At 40.9% G+C, this 19,406-nt stretch overlaps 1 protein-coding gene across 1 annotated transcript; it reads right to left on the reverse strand.

The window, feature by feature from the left end:
* Positions 1 to 653: 653 nt before the first annotated feature.
* Positions 654 to 19,330, reverse strand: CHST10 (carbohydrate sulfotransferase 10). The gene is made up of 6 exons (XM_048325700.1): positions 19,228 to 19,330; positions 14,355 to 14,489; positions 11,522 to 11,619; positions 8,585 to 8,819; positions 6,227 to 6,332; positions 654 to 4,350 (listed from the first exon to the last, which is right to left on the reverse strand). The coding sequence occupies exons 2-6, from the start codon at positions 14,452 to 14,454 to the stop codon at positions 3,813 to 3,815; spliced, it is 1,077 nt and encodes a 358-aa protein (XP_048181657.1). The 5' UTR covers positions 14,455 to 14,489; positions 19,228 to 19,330; the 3' UTR covers positions 654 to 3,812.
* Positions 19,331 to 19,406: the final 76 nt, after the last annotated feature.

A 19,406-nucleotide genomic window follows, 5' to 3' on the forward strand; every position in this document is an offset into this window, starting at 1 on the left:
TGCTATAACAATAGGATGGGGGCTTAGCATAAATCACTACATGGCCATTAAGCAGAAAGATCATTCCCTCTCTCTCTCTCTCTGTCAATTAAGCAATATCAGATACAGGCAGATACACTGACAAGAAGACATCCTTTTTCATCTGAGAAAATAAGCTTAAGCAATCCCTATACAATCACTCTTTTTCCCAGCAAGCTTTCTGGAGCACAGATAAGATCAAAGGCTGCTTTCCCAGCCAACAAAGTTATTAACACCTCAAGGAAAAAGTGATGTTACACAAAAGCCAGAGCCGTCTGATGGCTTCCTTAATCTGAGGATGGAGACACGTGGAGCAGCAGGGAGCCTTACCCCAGTACAAACAGGGCAGCATCTGCGCATGAATCAGAAAACAACACGCTTTTTGGGTAAGAATACATATTTTCAAGACATTTTCTTTGACAGAACAGTGCCCAAAATAAAAAAAATGCACATGTATTTTTAACTACAGAAAAACATCTTCATGGCACGCAATCAGAAAGCACAGCAGACAATGCACTGCCTGCTGAAGTTAAGAGGAAAGGAGATAGGTTTTACCGTAAAGTTGTTTCACAAGCAAGTGAATTCTGAATCCATTTTCACAAGACAAACCCTCTTACCCCCAAGATCTCAAAAAATCCAGTCAGCTCAATTTTATTACGAACATGAAGATAACAGACCCATGGAATACATTTTAATTTAATTTTTGTCTTTGTTAGCTGGGAAAAGAGGCCAAACTGTAGGGAGTACTAGGGAAGGGAGTCCATTAGAAACTAGGAGCTCCATACAAGCAGATACAGTAAAACTGTTCCCTGTCTTTACTTTCGCTAAAGCCAACATACAGCATGGACTCTGATGTACAAGGAATGTTTTTCCTCCTATTTTCAAGAAAATTACTTCAACTCACTACCCCTTGACTTTCCTTTGTAAAATGTGGCTAGAATGGGCCAAAGGATTCAAAAGCTGCTGAGGAGAGACAACAAAAAGAGACAGAGATGTACAAAGTAAGGACATGAATTTGTTTCCTGAAGCTGTAACAATAATAAGAAAGGAGAAAGAATAATCTGGGCCAGCAGTTCCAAAAATATGACATAAGTATCATCTGCAGTTTGAAAGCGGTATGCAAATGACATCTGAACAGCCAAACTATGTTTGTGCATGCCACTGAGACTACATTTGTAAAAGCCTTGTGCAGAGTACAATCAAGCTAAAACAAACCACAAGCATTTAATTCATCATAACCAGCATGGCAAGAGACTCCTCCCTAACACAGCACACTCTGACCCTCCTACCTGCACTACACCAATTTAAGGAGAGCCCTACCACACCTTGCCAGTGACCATCACGGTATCTAAGGCTCTTCAAGAGACATGCCAAAATTGCATCATTGTTACTTCAGCCATGTAAGGAAAGAAAACCTCCACTCTTCTAGAAAGAAAATATAGCTCAGAAACATGGAACTGAAAGGAGAAACATTGCATTTGAATTGAAGAAATGGTAGCATGCATTCCAGTTCCAGCCTGAAAAGCCTGGGAACATGGACATGGGAGAGGATTATGCATCTCTGCCTAGGTCAGTCCATAGCTCTATTCACAGATGCCCAAGAGAAATCAATGCAGAGAAAGCTATCAGAAAAAATTATTATTACTTAATATTTATGCAGCACTTTCCACCTGGCAATTTTTAGGCAAGCAATACATTAAGTAATTTACCAAGAAAAAGAAAAACATACATTGGCCTTCTTTGTGATCCGTAGCTCGTGCTTTCAGAGGAAAACAATTCTACTTTATTAAACTTTAAGGCCTGAATTTACTACACATGATTCACTGTTACATTTTAAATTGGTAGCGAGGTAATCAATCAGGTTATTAGCTCCAAAATGCATTTAACAGTGCATTTTGATAAGTTCCCATATTAAGAAAACCACAGAAAAAGCTGGAGCTGTTAACATCTTTTTTATCATTGGTTAAGAACAAGTTAGGGCACTGTAATTGTTGCTAAAAAAATCAAAGCAAACCAACCTGAAAAATATCCCACCTTCCAACTTTGCCACCCTGGATTATTCTCTTGCCAATGATGCCCAGTTAGTGATTCTCCCTTATTTCAATTCATCTGTTGAGATCCTTCTGAAATCATTTCCAGCTACAACAGGGCTTCCTTTTTGTGGGTAGCAGCACATGTCAGCTTGGCACAGCTTTCCTTTTACACAAATGCAAGATGCTTCCTTGTGTTAATACAGAAAGCTATCAAAAACATACAGTGGCTGGATTTAAAAGCAGATTCCATAGCACTGGCTGTCATTAGCATTTCTAGCCAGCAACATTATCTGAAAATAAATCTTTTGGGGCTATGATTTAAAAAATACTGTTCACATGCTCACTGCCAACAGAGCAATTCCTGTATTTCAGATATTTGGTCCATCTCTCCTCTATGGCCTGTGGGATGAAGTGGCAGCACACTGATTTTTATTGCTGGTGAACTCAGACAAGAGACTGCTCTTTATAAGACACAATACAAGCACAAGCAACTATGATGGCTGCATCCACTCAATTCAGATCTCTTTTTTTTTTTTTTAATGCATAAAATGGGTACATGAATTTAGGTGACATTCAAACTTTTGGCAAATGGCCAATCCACCACATCAGTAACATAAATATTGGTCATTTTTGACTTGGGATACCATGGCATGAATCACTGAAAAAATCAGGGACTCATCTTGTCTCCTTCTCTCCTTTAGCAGTAGGGAGATGAATTTCCAGAGGGGGATAAACTTTCTGTTCTCTGAGGTACTCAACTGAGCAAGGCTGGATACAAGAAAAAGGTGGATCGTTAACCCAAGTAAGCAGCTCTTTAATATGACATCTTGCTTTTGTAACTTCTTTATTAATCTTAACTGTTAGAAGACAAGTTAAATTGCGTGAGAGCATCTTGTGATTATTATATGTGCTCCCACAAATACAACTGATACTTTAAATTAATTTTCCTTAAAGTTTCCTTAGCAGTTTTGTATTTCTTCTATGCTCTGCTTGCAGCTGGTATTCCCACATAACTTACATAGCCAGGAGTCAAATAATCTCTTGAAAATCAAAAGTAGAACTATGAGGCTCAATACATCAGTAGTAAATACAGTAAACACTTGACAAAAATACAGAGACAACTGGGGTGTGGAACCAGTTCATTTTCTTACATCTCTAAAAGCTTCTGTCTAATTAGGTTCATTTTTTGACAAACAAGAATGGGATTAGATCAGCATTATTGTTATTATAGCAGTCACATGACAGAACCTAGATGGTTATATTTGTCAAGCATTTGATCAATTTCTAGTCCTGTACTGGCCTCTCCTTAACAAAGCTCATGGGAGACTACATGACTTTCTCATGAGCAGGAATCATCATGTTTACCCACATGTCAGGGTTAACCCACAGTGGAATCACCATCTTTATAAATACTTCACAACATTTCAAAAATGGCCTTCTGTCTGGGAGGAGAGGAAGATCATAGCCCATTTGTTCTCCCTCTTTTTTCTTGGAGGGAAAAGGGGAGAAATCAAATTCCGTATTTCAGAAAACAGAGACATAATTCCTAACAAATTGCAATGTCATGTACTGAAAACGTGGTCAGGAAACAACAACTATAAGCCCCTACTTGTTCATATGACAAATATTTCACTGAAAGGTGGAGCAACATCAAAAAGCTAGAAAATAAATGGTCATTCTCAGCTCTGTCAGTGTTGCAGCTGGTATTCACGCAGGTTTAGATTAATCCATGAGACACTTTCTCATATCTCATCCCAGGTGTCAGTTAAGCAAGAAATCAGGCTCACGATAACCAAAGAGTTTAAAATCGCCTTCAAATCGTGCATAGAGGCGTCTTATGTCTCTCTTGCTAATTCCTGAAAAATACCGCTCTACTTTTGTTCTGTTGTACACCGTTATGCCTGGTGGGATGGTGGGGTATGACACCAAGTGGTCTATGCCAGCTGCTTTCAAGATATATGGAGCATCGTCCTCCAGGGTCTCGTGGTGTCCGATCACACTGTATGTGATTTCACAGGGAGCACAAAGTTCCACATATGTTACCCAGTGAATGATGTGGTCACCAAACTGAACATCCAGCCATCGGTGATTCGGGTCACCCAGGTAGCGCACAAAATCCTCAAACTGCAGCCCTTTGGTCTCTGTGCGATTCTTTCTGTATTTACGAATGATGCCAGGAGCAATTTCATGCCGGTACCAAGGTTCGAACCGAGGATTGTGCACAAACTTGTCTTTAAATGCAGAAATAAGTCTTTCAAATGGATCTCTAACAATAAAAAACTTGAAGTATAAATTCAGTCTAAACAGAGGAAGAAAAAAAATTAAAGAATTAAGGAAAGTGTTTAGCACATACTTAAAAAATGTACATAAACTCTGAACACAGCCACAGCAATGTGAATCTCAGAGCACTTGCATAGTCTATCAGTATTATAATCAATAGGACCAGAAATACCATTTCTGTCTTCTTACTAGCAGTTTTTGCATACAGGACAAAGAGGAAATAGTTTACCCCAGTTTCCACATTTTTTTCAAACTGGAGGAGTTTAGTTTATCTCAATCCATATAAACAGGAGACAAAAGATGCAGAGAACTCCAAGTCAAAGACATATGTTATGCCATGTGATCGAGCTCAAAAAGCAAAATACACAAGGGCATGGGGAAAAGTGCATTGCTGAAGCTAAATGCATACAGAAGGCTGCATTTTTCACTGGCAGGCAGTTAGATAAATTGCTGCTTAAGTTAAAAAAAAAAGAAGTATTTTATTTGATGTTTTGTCATGTTTTCAATAACGGCTGAGAACACTATTGAGACCACATGTTTCAACAGTGAAACATGTGACCACAGTTTTCAAATTAATTTCACGTATTACTGTGATACTATAATATGTAATATTCTGTAGTCAGATTATCTGTAGGAGGAGTAAATTGAAAACAAAGTTTATTTCAATAAATAACTAAGAAAAGAGATTGAGAGCCCAATCCTCACTGAAATAAGGATGGACTGGATGTGGATGGACTCTTTTCAGCCTCTAGAGCACTTGAATCATACTTCAGATTCTCCTGACCTACTCCTAGCCAGGCAGGGCTAGATAGAGGTCAGCAAACTAAATCAACAGATCCACACCATCCTGCTTTCCATACCTAAAACTCTGGTAATTTCATGTTACACACCTGCAGCATAGCCTCCATGCTGAGCAGAGAATGCAGCAACCCAAGCAATAGTGGCATTCAATTTCATATATCCTAACTAGGGCACACTCCTAGGTGAACAGTGTTCAGGGCTGCACTCAGGGAGGGAGAACAGATCCCCTTTCTCAAGAAAATAATGACAATACTTTGCTTTGCACAGTATCAATCCAATCAACTGACCCCAATTCTACAGGCAGAGCTGTGATAAATGTCCTTGTGCCACTGCATGCAACAAAAAACCTTGGGCTGAGCTCTACTGACATCTGACACATGTATAAGGGGTTGAGTCTTCAGAATGGCATAATGCACACAAACCCCATGCAGGCACACGCTTACACATGTTCACTGTCACCTTATGTCCTATTCTGTCCATGCTGCTACCCCTTACAGGGATTATATATGGCACAGGCTTCAGTAGAGATGAGAGCAGGCACAGTTAAAGATCTAGCCAAAGTAATGTAGAAGTTCTATTGCAGAGTATTTTTTGGCTCTGAAAATAACTAGAAGCACTTGAACAGGAAGACAAAAGTGGTTCAGCTGAATGGAAAATATTGTGGGGCTAAGAAGCACTAACAATTTAAATCTAACCAGTTCAATCCCAGTAATTAAGTCTGCTGCAACGACAATCTTACCCGTAGGCAGTAAGGTTTACCATGCAAGACATCAGGAATGGGCTGTTCAATTAAACCTTCAGTTCTGAAGGTCAACTATCTAACAACTAGGTATGCACTGAATTGCAGAAACCTTATATCCAAGGAGTTGGTTGGCTCAGCTAACTATACCACAAATTACACTGGTGCTCTCCTTCAAAGCCAGTAGGAAGACAGACACACCAACATCTGTGAGGGTAACAGAATAGTGCCATAATACAAGTGGTGGAGCAGAAACTCTGCTGTCCTCAGTTTCAGATGCAGACTTCAGCTGTACCCTTGATTGCTCATAACACCACTGACCTCAACGCCGTCCCTCATCAGAAGGGCCACTTACCGTTTTTTAATTTCAGAGTCACTGAAAGAGGACAAGCGTGGAAGGCCATTCTTCTCATGATCATGTACAATGTTTTCTGGGATCTCTTCTATGGAAGAAAATGCTCCTAGACAAATCAAAATGACAGAACAAGTGATTCATTCAAGGGAAAAAGCAGTGAGTATAAGCAAGCATGTGTGCCTTTGGCTGACAGTTTTATGTCTTTCTCTTTTCTTTATTTTTACCATTTAAAGTTACTATGTTTAAAACTGTTAAATTATGAGAGATTCTGACTGCAAAGCGGAAACCTGCTAAAATTCTTTAGGGTATATGACATCAAGGTCCAAGACCAAATGGCCCCAAAATTCTCAGAAAAGCATATTATGCAAATTTCATCAACAATTATGTCTAAGCCTGTAACTCCTCACATGTCAGTGTACCCATTCCCTTTCCCTCTGCCTGCCCATGCAAATGGAGGAAGACTTTAAGGATTAACTCAGACGAAGGAACCAGCTTTTTGGCTGAGTTTCAACCACCAACAAAAATAAATGCTATGAGCTGCTTTTGGAACTGCTTCAATGCAAAAGTACTTTGCTGTCAGGATCCATAAAGTTTTTTTAACAAGTATGCTGTGCTGAAACAAAAATTCCAATCAGAGAATACTCCACAGATTAAAAGGCACTAAAATTAACAACAAAAAGTCTCCAGATACTAATTTCTGCAAGCACATAAGCTGACAAGAAAAATAATGTCACTTAACTCTGCTGCGTTCATTTTAATATCCTGATCCAGGAAAGTTTTATGACCTTGAGAAACATCTCATGTGGCCCCTTGGGCTTTAGGCATAAGCCTTCACACAACAGCATCATTTCAGAGTATCAACCTGCAACAAGCACAGGGTGCTACAAAACAAGCCCGTTCGGTGAAAGTCTCTACAGCCTTCTCGTTTCCAGAACTGAAGCGAATAATACACACCAGTCAGCTGCTCAGTTTTCCAATTTTTTTTTCCTGGAGGGGGCAGGGCATGACAGGTGGGGACTGGAGTTGTATTTTAGCAATTTCACGTTTTCAACTGTATTTTTTGGTACTACAGGTAACTCACATGTGGACAACGGATGTCAGATTAGACAGCCTCAGGAACCGATACCTTGCATTTATTCAGAGAACATATTCAGTACAAGCAGTAGCAGAGTTACCCCCCCACACACAGTGCCACAGCTGCATTTCCCCATCCTGAATCTCCAAATACCACTTAGGTATTTGAACATAAATTATTCCCCCTCAAGTATGAGCCCTGCCTTCTGAAACTACCCAAAGAGGAGAAAGTTAGATCAATCACAGCAGTAGCCTTCATCAGCAGACACCAGTGCACTTAAGTGGCAGCTTAAGGCAAAAGGGACCAGTGTTTATGGGGAAACAATTTTTTATCATTATCTAACATGATAAAACTAGGAAACTCAAGGTGAAAAGTTCCCTGCTTTTAAGATGTGAGTTATCCTCCACTTGGCGCAGCCAATATATCCCTGCCCATCCTGAGGCGTTCTTTGCATGTTATCTTTTAAATGCTGATAAGAGAGGTACTTCTAATGTCCTCATATAGCTCCATATTTAGTACTTAGAGTGTGACTTTCATAGGTACTAAGACACATGCACACACATAGGTATGAGTGTATCTCTGCTAGATTTTTAGCTCACATCCATAGATCAAGGATGAAACAAACATTAAAGTTTTTAATGTTAGTACTGCTTGCTAGAAAAATTTTGCTGAGGCACACAGTTCATTTGCTTATTTTTCAAACATACTCATCCCTTTATTCCTTCTTTCACCATTTTTTATAACGTAACTTTGGTGAGCAAACTATTGCATTAAGCACCTCAGAATCTTCATAACTCTTAAGATGGTTCACTGATAGAACATACACAAGATTTCAGCAATATAGACCAACAGCACCTGCCAAGTTTTAACTGGCTTTCTTCATAGCTAAGATCTCTAGTTAAAAGTCACTGGCCTTTAGTCAGAAATTTCATATTATTGCTACTTAGGAATTACGATACCTTGTCATATACTTTCAAATTCTGTAAATTAGTGCACCCCTTCAAAGATCAGAAACCTACCTACCACATGCATATGGGGACTCTGTCATGACTCAAATAACTTTTGAGCCAAGAAATAACAATACTTATTTTTACAGAAAGAATAGATCTCATTTTAAGGGGATATTTTGAAAGGACTAGAAACAACTGTGATAAATGCAAAGCTGAAATTAAGTATCAGTGTACAGAAATGCAGAAAGAATCCATTTTAGTTGCCCCAGTTAGAGCAATTCTGTTTCCTCCTGCTCTTCAAAGAAACCCACACACCCATGGAAGAGTAGATACCATTTAAAACAATCAAGACTTTTTTCCACTGAGTGTTGCCCACTTTCGGCGTCTGACAAAACAGGATCTTGTGCTTGTCACACACAAATATTCGGTCCAAGACGAACTTGGACACTGCAGTATGAGAGAGATCTCTCAATGCAGTGTCTCTGCAGACATTCCTGAGAAGCTCGAGTCTTTCCATATGAACCAGGGGTTGGCGGATAAGACTTCCTGAAAAAGCTTTTCCAGTTGGCTTTATGAAATGCAGAGGAGAAAGAAAAAACAAAAGTGAAAGATTTCAGTTTTCAGATCAAATTCTCAGGTATAAAAATCCCCAAACTACGCACCCTAATGACTCCCAGATTCATGATTAAAACATTGCTATGTATTAATTAAAGGAGTAGCCCACAGTTTGCTTTCTGCGCTGCTGCTATACATTGTTTCAACTCTTAAGACATTACATGGTAGTATACAGTAGTAAGAGCTTTTCCATACAATAATTTAAGTCTGCTGCACAGCAGCAGTGTCTTATCTGTGTGGATAAAACATGCTTTGATCAAATACTGGAACTCCCACAGAGTTCCAACAACCTGTAAGAAAGCTTCTGAGAGGTTAGGACAGGAATTTCAACACAAATTATGCTTTAAACTCTGAGAAAATGGGGCTGACCCATGGTGTGATTCTTGGGGACATCCTGTGCAGAGTTAAGAGTTGGACTCGATGATCCTTGCGGGTCCCTTCCAACTCAGAATATTTTGTGACCCATCTGGCAGGGAAAGAATTTAGGATAAAAATTCTGCGTTGTTGTTTGCTAGCACCTGTAGGCATTCACTGTTTCCATTTATCCAAGTTGAAATAAAATCAGGTGAATAAAAATGTGAACAATGAGCATCAGTGTGACAAATAAAAGAAGTAGCAGGATACCTCTCCCCAAAAATGGATGAGCTGTTTCACACGTCTCATTTTCTGAGACTTAGATGGGAACCAAAACCACCTCTTGCCTCACAACTAGTGGAGTGAGAGGAAAAAGGAGCTTCTCTGATTAAGAGGTGATGGGAAAGCTTAAATTTCTACTGACAAATTTTCACCTTTCCACTAACTGAATGGCAATCCCCAATATCAATACAGACTAAGGGATGAACTGATTGAGACCAACCCTACCAAGGACTTGGGGATACTGATGAGTGAAAAATTGGTATGTGCTGGCAGTGTGTACTTGCAGCCCAGAAAGCCAACTGCACCATGGGCTGCATAAAAAAGCACTGTGGCCCGCAGGCCAAAGGAGGTGATTCTCCCCCTGTACTCTGCTCTACTGCCACCTGGAGTGCTGCATGCAGCCCTGGGGCCTCAGCACAGGAAAGACCTGGACCTGTGAAGGGAAGGTTCAGAGGAGGCCATGAAGATGGTCTGACATGGAGCACCTCTCCTACGAAGACAGGCTGAGACAGCTGTGGCTGTTCAGCCTGGAGAAGAAAAGGCTCCAGGAAAACCTCACTGCCACCTTTCAATGCTCACAAGGGGTTTTTAAGAAAGACAGAGAAACTTTTTACGAAGGCCTGTAGTGACAAGACAGGGGTAATGGTTTTCAACTGAAAAAAGATAGGTTTAGACATTAGGAAGGAATTTTTTCCTATGAGGGTGGTCAGGCACTAGAACAGGTTACCCAGAGAAGCTGTAGATGGTCCAGCCGAGAAATATTCAAGGCCAGGTTGGATGGGGCTCTGAGCAACCTGTTCTAATGAAGGGTGTCCCTGTCCATGGCAGACGAGCTGGAACTAGATGATCTTCAAAGGTCTCTTCGAACTCAAACCATTCTGTGATTCTATGATTTTAGGTACAGCGTCCAAGTTACAGATGAAAAAGGAATTATTTTTGTCCCAAGCTTCCACAAGGAAAAAAATATTCTCCTTTTTCTGTTTGTTACTCTTCTTCAATATCCCCTGCTCAGAATGCGATCTGAACAGTCTGTCAGATTATTTTATCTGTCCAAACAATTCTTTCTGCATGCAACCAAAATTAATGTTGTTATTCTACATTTCATGCTGTCAGGAAGCCAAGAGGGAATTGGTTTAGATCCAGAAACCTTATTATCCTCTTCCATACTAGTAAAGAAAGCATTTAAAACTCACTACACATATCTGCCAATCTTCCACTGAATGAAGTGTTTTTCCCAAGTATTTTGAGGGTAACTTAAATTTCATGTTTTTGAAAAATGGAAGCAAAAAGAGTCGTGTTTATACAACTAACCTATGTTCCATGCTGCATCATAAAAATACTTTAAATATAAGATGACTTACATACTAATGCAAAAAAAAAGAAAAAAAATTGGGATTTAGCCCACTCTGCAAATGGTCTCAAATTTATACTTGTATAAAGGATTTTCAGAGTTTCTGTGTCAATCTGCTGAAAGCATGGAACTATGCATCCAAAAGATCAACTGGTATTGATTACTATTGTGTTTATATTCTACTTCGGAAAAATGCTGAAATGTGACACATAAAGAGCACAAAAGATGAAAAAGAAATTGACACTGATAAAAAGAAACAGAGAGATTGGGCAGAGATCTAAGAGAATAGAGAAGACACAGGCCTGCCCTCAACAACCACAACCTGATCTCTATGGCAAGACAGAACTTGAGTAATCCAAAACTGGGCCATTATATTAAAAAGGCTAACAAAAATGACTGTTCTGACTTGATAAAGGAATACTGTAACAATTTTCTCCTAGAAATGGAAACACATTAAGTTCAATCATTCAGATGAAACAAGACAGCAGGTTACCGTGACAAACCAGCTCTGTGAAGTTAAAATGAATTCTGTTGGCTCTATCTAAACAGAACAGTCTGAATAAGTAATTCCTGTCTATCAATTCACCTTAACATCAGGAAGCCCTTCCTTAAGCTCTTATTTTTTTCTACTCTTTAACACACATAACCCTTATCTCAACAGTATGCACCTGGAATTCTTCAGGCCAATGTTTTTCCTCTGGCACATGTACCTCCTCCACTTTTGTCACAGCTGTCAGTATCAATGGCTCTTGCTTGGCACCATAGCCTAAAGAAGGAAGAGAGATAACAGCATTACAGAAGATGAGGAGAAGGCAACTATTTCTGCTTTACAACTAAAACACATGAACTTTACGTTCTGTATTAAGCTTACAAAACATTAGAATTTGTTTCTACATGGAAAGGCACTAGACAAGACAGGCACAAACTATGAATATTTTAAAGGATGTACTCTGTGGGAATTTTGGATGCAACTTCATTTGAGTTTTATCAAAGAAATATGCCCATCATCTTTTACTTGGTTTTTTTGGTTGTTTGTTTTGTTTTTTTCTAAAAACTGTGCAGATAGACATCGAAATCTTGAATCCAAATATCGCAACTGATAGACAATTTGGTCTAACAATATGGACTTGTGCATAGGAGATTTATATTTTCAATAAAAAACAATCTATCAGGTTTCTCTCTCCCCTTGCACTAGTAGAAATGTTTCTTCTTCTGTAAACTATTAAACTTACAAGAAGAAGTGTTGTTACAGACACCCTTTTATTTCTGTGGTACTCTAAGTAAGCACCTATAACCAACAATAAAGAAAGATCCCCCCTTCCTTTGTTACTGGACCAATGGCCTTCCTTAGAGATTCTCACAACAACAACAAACTCTGCTCATACTCTTGTTCCTTTTATTGGTTTTAGGGCAGCTAATAGTTTGAGACCAATTTAAAGCATGTAAGGGAAGAACCCTTTTCATCTTTTGCACTTAGTATGGTACAGAAAAACCAAAAAATAACACAAGGTTATAGCTTTAGTCTACACATTGCAGAAAGATCAAAAATAATTTAAAGCAGCTTTCGCTAACTACAAAGCAAAAAGAACACGATTTCTCTCTGAAAATTTATTTCCATCTATATTGGATTACTTTTCCCTTCATACAGATTCTTCTATGAATAATGTTTCTTCATCTGCATCCACAGGGGCTTACCGCTTTATGGTTGAGAAAATGTGTGTACTGCCTATGTCCTTTTCTTCAGGGAGTACTCTGCCTACACTGGATTTTAACAAAGGGCACACATGGAAAAGCAAGTTAAAACTGAAAGCAATGTAAGCATTCAAGCACTGTAATTATTGCTGTGCGCAGATTTACTTCATGGTATTCTTCTGGAAAATACAAGTAATCCGATTCAGCTAAACTGTTTTTCACTATCATTGTGTAAAAGCATGCCTGTAGATGCTACAGAAACTTGCTCCTTAAGAAGTTCCTACTGTTCATGCACCCAGGACATTAGTAAAAGGCTTAAACAAAAGAACATTGATTCATTGAGCATCTGCTGGTTTTAGTCTATCTGCTAAGAAGACACATCCAAATAAGAAGAATTTCTGACAAGTCATATTTTATTAAGTCTAGAAGAGCTTCTCCAGGATTTACCATCCTGTTTGGACTTTCTCCAAAATTCTGTTGGTATATTCAAAGTATTTCCCTTCATTAGTTCTAGTACACTCCAACACATATATACACTTAACCACAGTCATGCCTTTGCAGGACAAGCTTAAGAACTTATATATCATCTGGTTAGAGAGCTATTTAAAAGGAGTGGAAGATTCAGCATAGAAAAAAATAAAAAAGAGAAAAAACTCGGCAAGCAAAGATAAAAAAAAGCAAGTAAATGCAGAGGGTATGCTGTAGTAATTTTTTTTTTTTAACTACATTTTAATTTTCCTGACAAATTCTGATGAAAAGAACCACTCAAAGAACACCTGAGCTGGGAAACGAGTTGGCATAGAGTGAAATACTGGAAGATACAACTACCTAACGTAAGACTAGCTGATTTGCAGATGTACCAGGACAGAACAGCCGGGTCCAAGGAAAGCTAAGTTAGTCTACAGTTCTCCTCTGCAAGATTTGCTGAATAAATCTCCACATAGATGCGTACTATTTATAAAGGTACACCTAATGTACTTACCCCTTATCAAGTTATTGAAAAATATGGCACCTAGTATCAGTGCTTCAAAAGTTACTTTTTTTTTGCGTATCTTAGGAAGATTCAGAAACACAGACCTCTTAAGACTGTAAGTCATATCATCACCTTCACCCAAAACTCTGAGTAGGATGGCTTTGTAAGAGCAGCTCCCCAGCAGACAGAAAACTAAAATGCTAGGTGGTGTCATCAAATGGCTTAAATTCTTCATCATCTTAATAACATCTCAGCTACTTAAGCTAAGCAAAAGCCTGTAAGCTGTTTACAAGTCAAACAGCAGGTGATAAAACTGAATGCAAGAAGCAGGGCAGAGGTGGCTAGGCAAAGTGCATTGCAAATGAAATAAAACTTTCCACAAGTTTTACATAATACCTCTGCCACAAGACAAGCAGTCACAAGGAGACAGAAACTAGTATCATGTGAAATGAACTCTTCAATATCTTCTGAGTCTCTTTTAACTTTAAACAGGTAATAGTACTCTGTTGTTTTTGCACAACTCCTACCCCTAGTAAATCAAGATACTGACACTAAATGTATTTGAAAAAGCAGACCTACCAGAACAGTACTGTCAAACATGATCCCTCCTGTTCTTAACCATCAAAACCCCCACCATGACATTAGACTTGCAGACTTCTAGCAAGGAAAGAAGGAGCTGAATATCAGCACTGTCACTTCTAGAAATTTAGTTGTTCTGTTCTCAGTCCTACTGAAGAAGTAGTAACATGCCAAGAACTACTTTTCATAGAAAAGAGTATTTGTGTGAAGCACTATTCAATTTTCTGTTTCACACCAAACATTAAAGCTGAACTTACCATCTGGGTCTTTAAAAGTCAGTGTGATAAACTTGCTAGCAACCATGAACATGAATATCACCCAAAAGCATGCAGCTAGCAGCAGCCACTGGTGGTGCATGTTGTCAGATGTGAGCCATATAAAGTTGGCACTTCCTGTTTGAAAGAGAAAAGATTGAAACACTAGTTATTTTTGCTACAGTTTAGAAAAATACTTTCTATAACCTAAAAGAAAAAACTTTAATACGTATGTGTGCCGTAAAACACAGCAGTAGATTTCACTTTTTACTTTTTGCCCATTCAGTCATATTTTTAACCAGTGTTAAGGCTGAGGCAATGTAACCACTGACTGCTATCAAAAGGAGGCTTCACTTCTTCACCCCTGTGTACACATTCCCAGCCTCCTGATTGTGCTGAGAATAGCACTGGCTGGCTGACTGCTCGGGGAGACAGATCAGCAAAACCCATGATTTTTTTAAAGAAGAGTTTATTTTTTGATTCAGCTTAGCAAGACAGCCCAACGCAGAAAAGGAAGGGAGCATGAAGAACGCTGTGCTCTCAGTGGTAGATGTAACATTAATACTGTTCTTGGTTATCCCAAGTCAGCTTATGACACATAACATGGACTCTTCCCCTGCCCGGCCTACAGAAGCTACCAAGCTGCAATGCTAAGCTTAACCTGGCCAAATATTTTTCGTTTTCCTTGCAGCAGTGCCTACTACCTGCAGCTGTATCCCTGCCTCAAAGACACAACTTCCTCAGGAGTGCAGGAAGGGTTACCCAAACAGTTGAGACTGCAGCTTTAATGTGCAAAGAAACCACCCACAGGAACAGACTGAATACATGCAGTTTTATCCTGATTTTTGAAACTGCAATCCTAATAAATTATTTTCCATGACTGTAAGTTAAGATTAAATATAAGGAAACCGATGATAAAAAGGATTGAAGCTCCCAGCCACTAAGAGAAATGGAAAATGTTAAGCTGTATCTTTTGCTGAATTGCCAGCTTCTGATGGGCAATACACACAGGGGTGGAATCAGGCATCTGTGAAGCTCCACCACAAATAAAAAACAACCCACAACCAAAACCTAGAAAAACACAGCTCTATTGTCTCTACTGTTGCTGGAGAGGTAAGACACCTGAGGGGCTGAACTCAAAAGAAAAAGAGTGAATGCTTCCTTCTGAGGACGTATGCAACACAACATCAGAACACTTAACTGAAGAGGACCTAATACAAAAATCTCATACAATTACATCCTCACAGCAATCCTGTAACTACCAATAGGATCAAACTCAGTCCTAAAGTAGCCAGACGCAACTTCAGCGAGAGTCACAACTGCATGGTTTGTGATCACAATTTCTATACAGCCATTTGAGTGAATTGCCAAGGAATGTAAGAAATGCCCTCATTCCCAGTTATGATGCTAAAAAATGTTAGTTAATACTTCTAAGGAAGCGTTTATTAAGTTTTTCAGTCATATACCAGTATTCCATCTTCTTCATTCCCACAAAGCATCAATAACAAAAGTAAGATACTACTGCTACAGGTGCCAATTGCTTTTCCAACTAGCTTTTGCCTTCTAGCAATGTAAATGTTTCCAGGAAGAGTTCTCTCCACAGCTGACAGCAGTGAACCATCTTCAGAACATGCTGAAAGTCTGTGCAGGCAGTCAAGCAGTTCAAAACACATTTGGGACCCAAATGATGTATGCAAAATGGGTAAGAGGAGGTAAAGAACTGAGTATCTCCAGTTAAAGGGAAAAATATTTAGCTAGGGTGCCAGTGTTCAGGCCTACTTTTATTTTCTCGGTGCAGCATTTTTCAGCTTGGCTTCTGAAAGTTCCCTTCTTTCCCCCTCTTCTTTCATGAGTTCATTTTTAAGTACTTCTAAAAACACCACACCTAGGTATCAACTGTCTTTTGGACACTTAGAGGTGCAGTGACCTCCATTAAGACAATGTTTGTCATCTCCTGTTTTTTGCTGCAATTCCCTGGCTCACAACTGAGCATGCCATGTCCAAAACATGTTTATTCTTCATGATCTGGAAGACTGTTGACCAGGAAAGGCAAATACGGTATGAATTCCATCAGACTTTTCAGTCTGGCCTCTTTTCAGCTAAGCAGTTCAAAAGTTATTCCCAACCTACCACTGCACTAGTGCAAAGCCTACCCTAAGATTCATGCTGAAAACCACCAGGTCTCAAAGGTCCTCATTTTTCAGTCTGCCATGAAATGCACCATCTTCCACTTAGGCACTGAGATTTGTCACCTTTACTTTCAGACATCACATTCATTTCCAACTCTCACAGATGACAGAATTCAGACTGACTATCAAGACACAAAAATGTAGAAACAACATTTTTTACTTTTTAGGTAGCTCTGCTAAAACCATGAGAACCGTTCAACATTCTAAACACAATGCAGCGGGCTGACAGAAGCTTGCAGAGAACACTCTGCAGGAGGAAAATCTCTAACCATCAGCTGATGGTTAACCACGGGCTTTTCAGAGGTATAATGAAAGGTCTGGGCCAAACCTCTCTGCCCAACTCAGTATATTTGTTCTACATAAAGCAGGGTAGAAACAGCCTCCAACATTCGTAGCATCCCTGCTAGTCTGCCCACTTTTATAATGGTGACGGATGCACACCATTCAGTAAGAAGTATTGATCTATATCCCCTTACGTAATTTATGTATTGGATTTCTAAGAAATTGTGTTAAGTCACATGGGAAATGCAGTTTCCATGTGCTCTGACCTGAAATGCAGTTAGTGTAGACAGGACCCTGCTGCCAGGTCCTGTGCTGTAAGGACAGGAGAGCATTTCAGCCAAAGTCACCTACAAGCAGTACAGTTCTCACCTCAAGGACAGGGCTTAGGGAGTAGGAAGGGGTCAGAACTGCAGCCACATCCATAGGAACCACCACTTCTACCCTTGAAGACGTGGAAGCTGAGAGGAAAACATTAAGCAGTTTTGTCTACTCTTTTTTTTTTTAATGTGCACAGGAAATCTGCAACCATACCCATGAATGTAAGAGCCTTGTCAGAGGATCTGTCATAATGTAATTATGATGTTACTACACTGTTACTCACTTCTAGCATCCTAAAGTACATCTATATCAGCAGCACATCACCCATCTCAAGAAGCAGAACTCTTCAAAGTTACAGACAGAAGTACCTCAACATGCTCACTTAAATGCAATGATCAGTACTTTGTAAAAAAATAATGTGTTTATGTGGTTTCTCTGTCTCTACCTTAACATTTTTATTGTTTTCACATAGGGCAATTGCATTTCCTATTTTATCTCCAACCTTACTGCATTTCTGTTGCTTCTCTTGCACTTATTTTCTAGTAAATACAAGTACTAGCTTCTGGTTTTCCTCTTTAATAGTTTCCTTCAGCTTCCAAAACAGTCTTCTATTTCTGGTTGTCTAAAACACAATTTTTCTTTACAAGTAGAAAAAAATGAGAAATATGTTGACGGTTTAGTCCATTTTCTCACAAGGAAATACACAGAGTTTTCTGGTTACTCTTTCTCCCTCTTATTGCAATTCTACACTTTTTAGGAGTGATCGCAAAACTCCTGTCCCTACCCATTCCTCTGTCCTTCCCCCTCAGGGCTACCACAAAGACAAACTGCCACATAACCCTCAGATTAGCCAGATGAAGAGTTTTGCATGAGAAGAAATGGGATCACCAACACACACACAAACATAAACCAAAGATCAAGACACAGAGTTGCAGGCTTGACCCGTTGCCTGCAAGTAACCTGCTACCTCCAATAAAATTCTTTGCACAAGACTGCTGTCTTCAAGTGACTGATGGGACAAAGTGTGAAAGATTTAAGCAGCATTAAAACTCAGTGCAGTCTCTGCTCCGCAGCTTATGCTGCTTGCATAGGGGCTCCTTGGCAGGACAGTCCTTGCACGCATCGTGAATGGCAGTGACACGCCAGGAGGCTCAAACTCCCAACTTCGTGCCCAATCAGCACATGATTAATGACGTAACTAGAAATGGAACTGGTAAGGAAAGCAGCAACTAACTGGGACACCTAAGCCATTTTCATCAATGCTTCCTTTGTGTTATCTTACAGGTAAGAAAATCTGGCCAATTTGTTAAATTTAAAAATATTCCTGACTAATATCTATCACAGACGGTCCTTTGGCAAGTTGCGTGGTGCTACTAAATGTTGTAACATACATCGTAACAGGCTGGTTCTTTCCTAAGGCTTTGCTCCTCCCGAGGGCACTGACAGGCCTGTGCGTCTGCTCTTCCAGCTCCGGCTGGGGCGCGGAGCGCTGCCTGCGCACGCAGCTCACCTGTCAGCGGGATGTGAACCGAGGCCCGGGGCAGCAGCGCCTGCACCAGCTTCGTGACCCACCTCAGCCCGGGGCAGGCCCGGCGTGTGCCGGTGTCGCGGCCCCGGGCTGCGCCGGGACCCTGCCTCCCCTCCGTACGTCGTGCCCTGACAGACACCAGCTCCCACTCCAGCGAGCGCCCCATGCTCTTCACAGCTGGGAAGGGCAGCGGCTCCTCTGTCCCCTGCATCCAGGCTTCCTGGGTGCTCCATTCATTCCATAAGAGCAGAGCGGTCCCCGCCAAGAAGAGGGGACAGGGCCGTGCTCTGACCGGCAGGGGACGAGCCGAGGTAATGGCCAGCCCCAGCCCGGCTCCGGACGCAAGGACCTGGGCTGAACAGACATAAACTTTTCCCGTTCTGGAGGAGGACGACGAAGCTGGGCGGGCTTCCCCTCACCCCCAGGAGGGACGGACGACACATGCCCGCAGCGCCCGCTGGCTTCCCCGCCCAACCCGGGATGCCGGAGGAGCCTGTGCCCGGGGCTGGCGGCCGCCAGGCCTCCCCCCGTGGCCCTCCCCAGCCCCTCCCCGGCTTACCGGCCCTCCAGCGCCGCTGCCCGCGGCCCCGGCCCGCGGCGGCGGGGTCCCGCCTCACTCGGCAGCACGGCCGGCCCGCTCGGGCGGCCCCGGCTGTCGGCGCATCCCCCCCGCCCGGCTGCGGGCGGCGGCGGCGCCTCCCCGGCCCCGCTCAGCCCCTGCCGCCGCCGCCCGGCCCT

The sequence above is a fragment of the Corvus hawaiiensis genome, chromosome 2 (genome assembly GCF_020740725.1).
Source record: "Corvus hawaiiensis isolate bCorHaw1 chromosome 2, bCorHaw1.pri.cur, whole genome shotgun sequence".
Classification (NCBI taxonomy): Eukaryota; Metazoa; Chordata; class Aves; order Passeriformes; family Corvidae; genus Corvus; species Corvus hawaiiensis.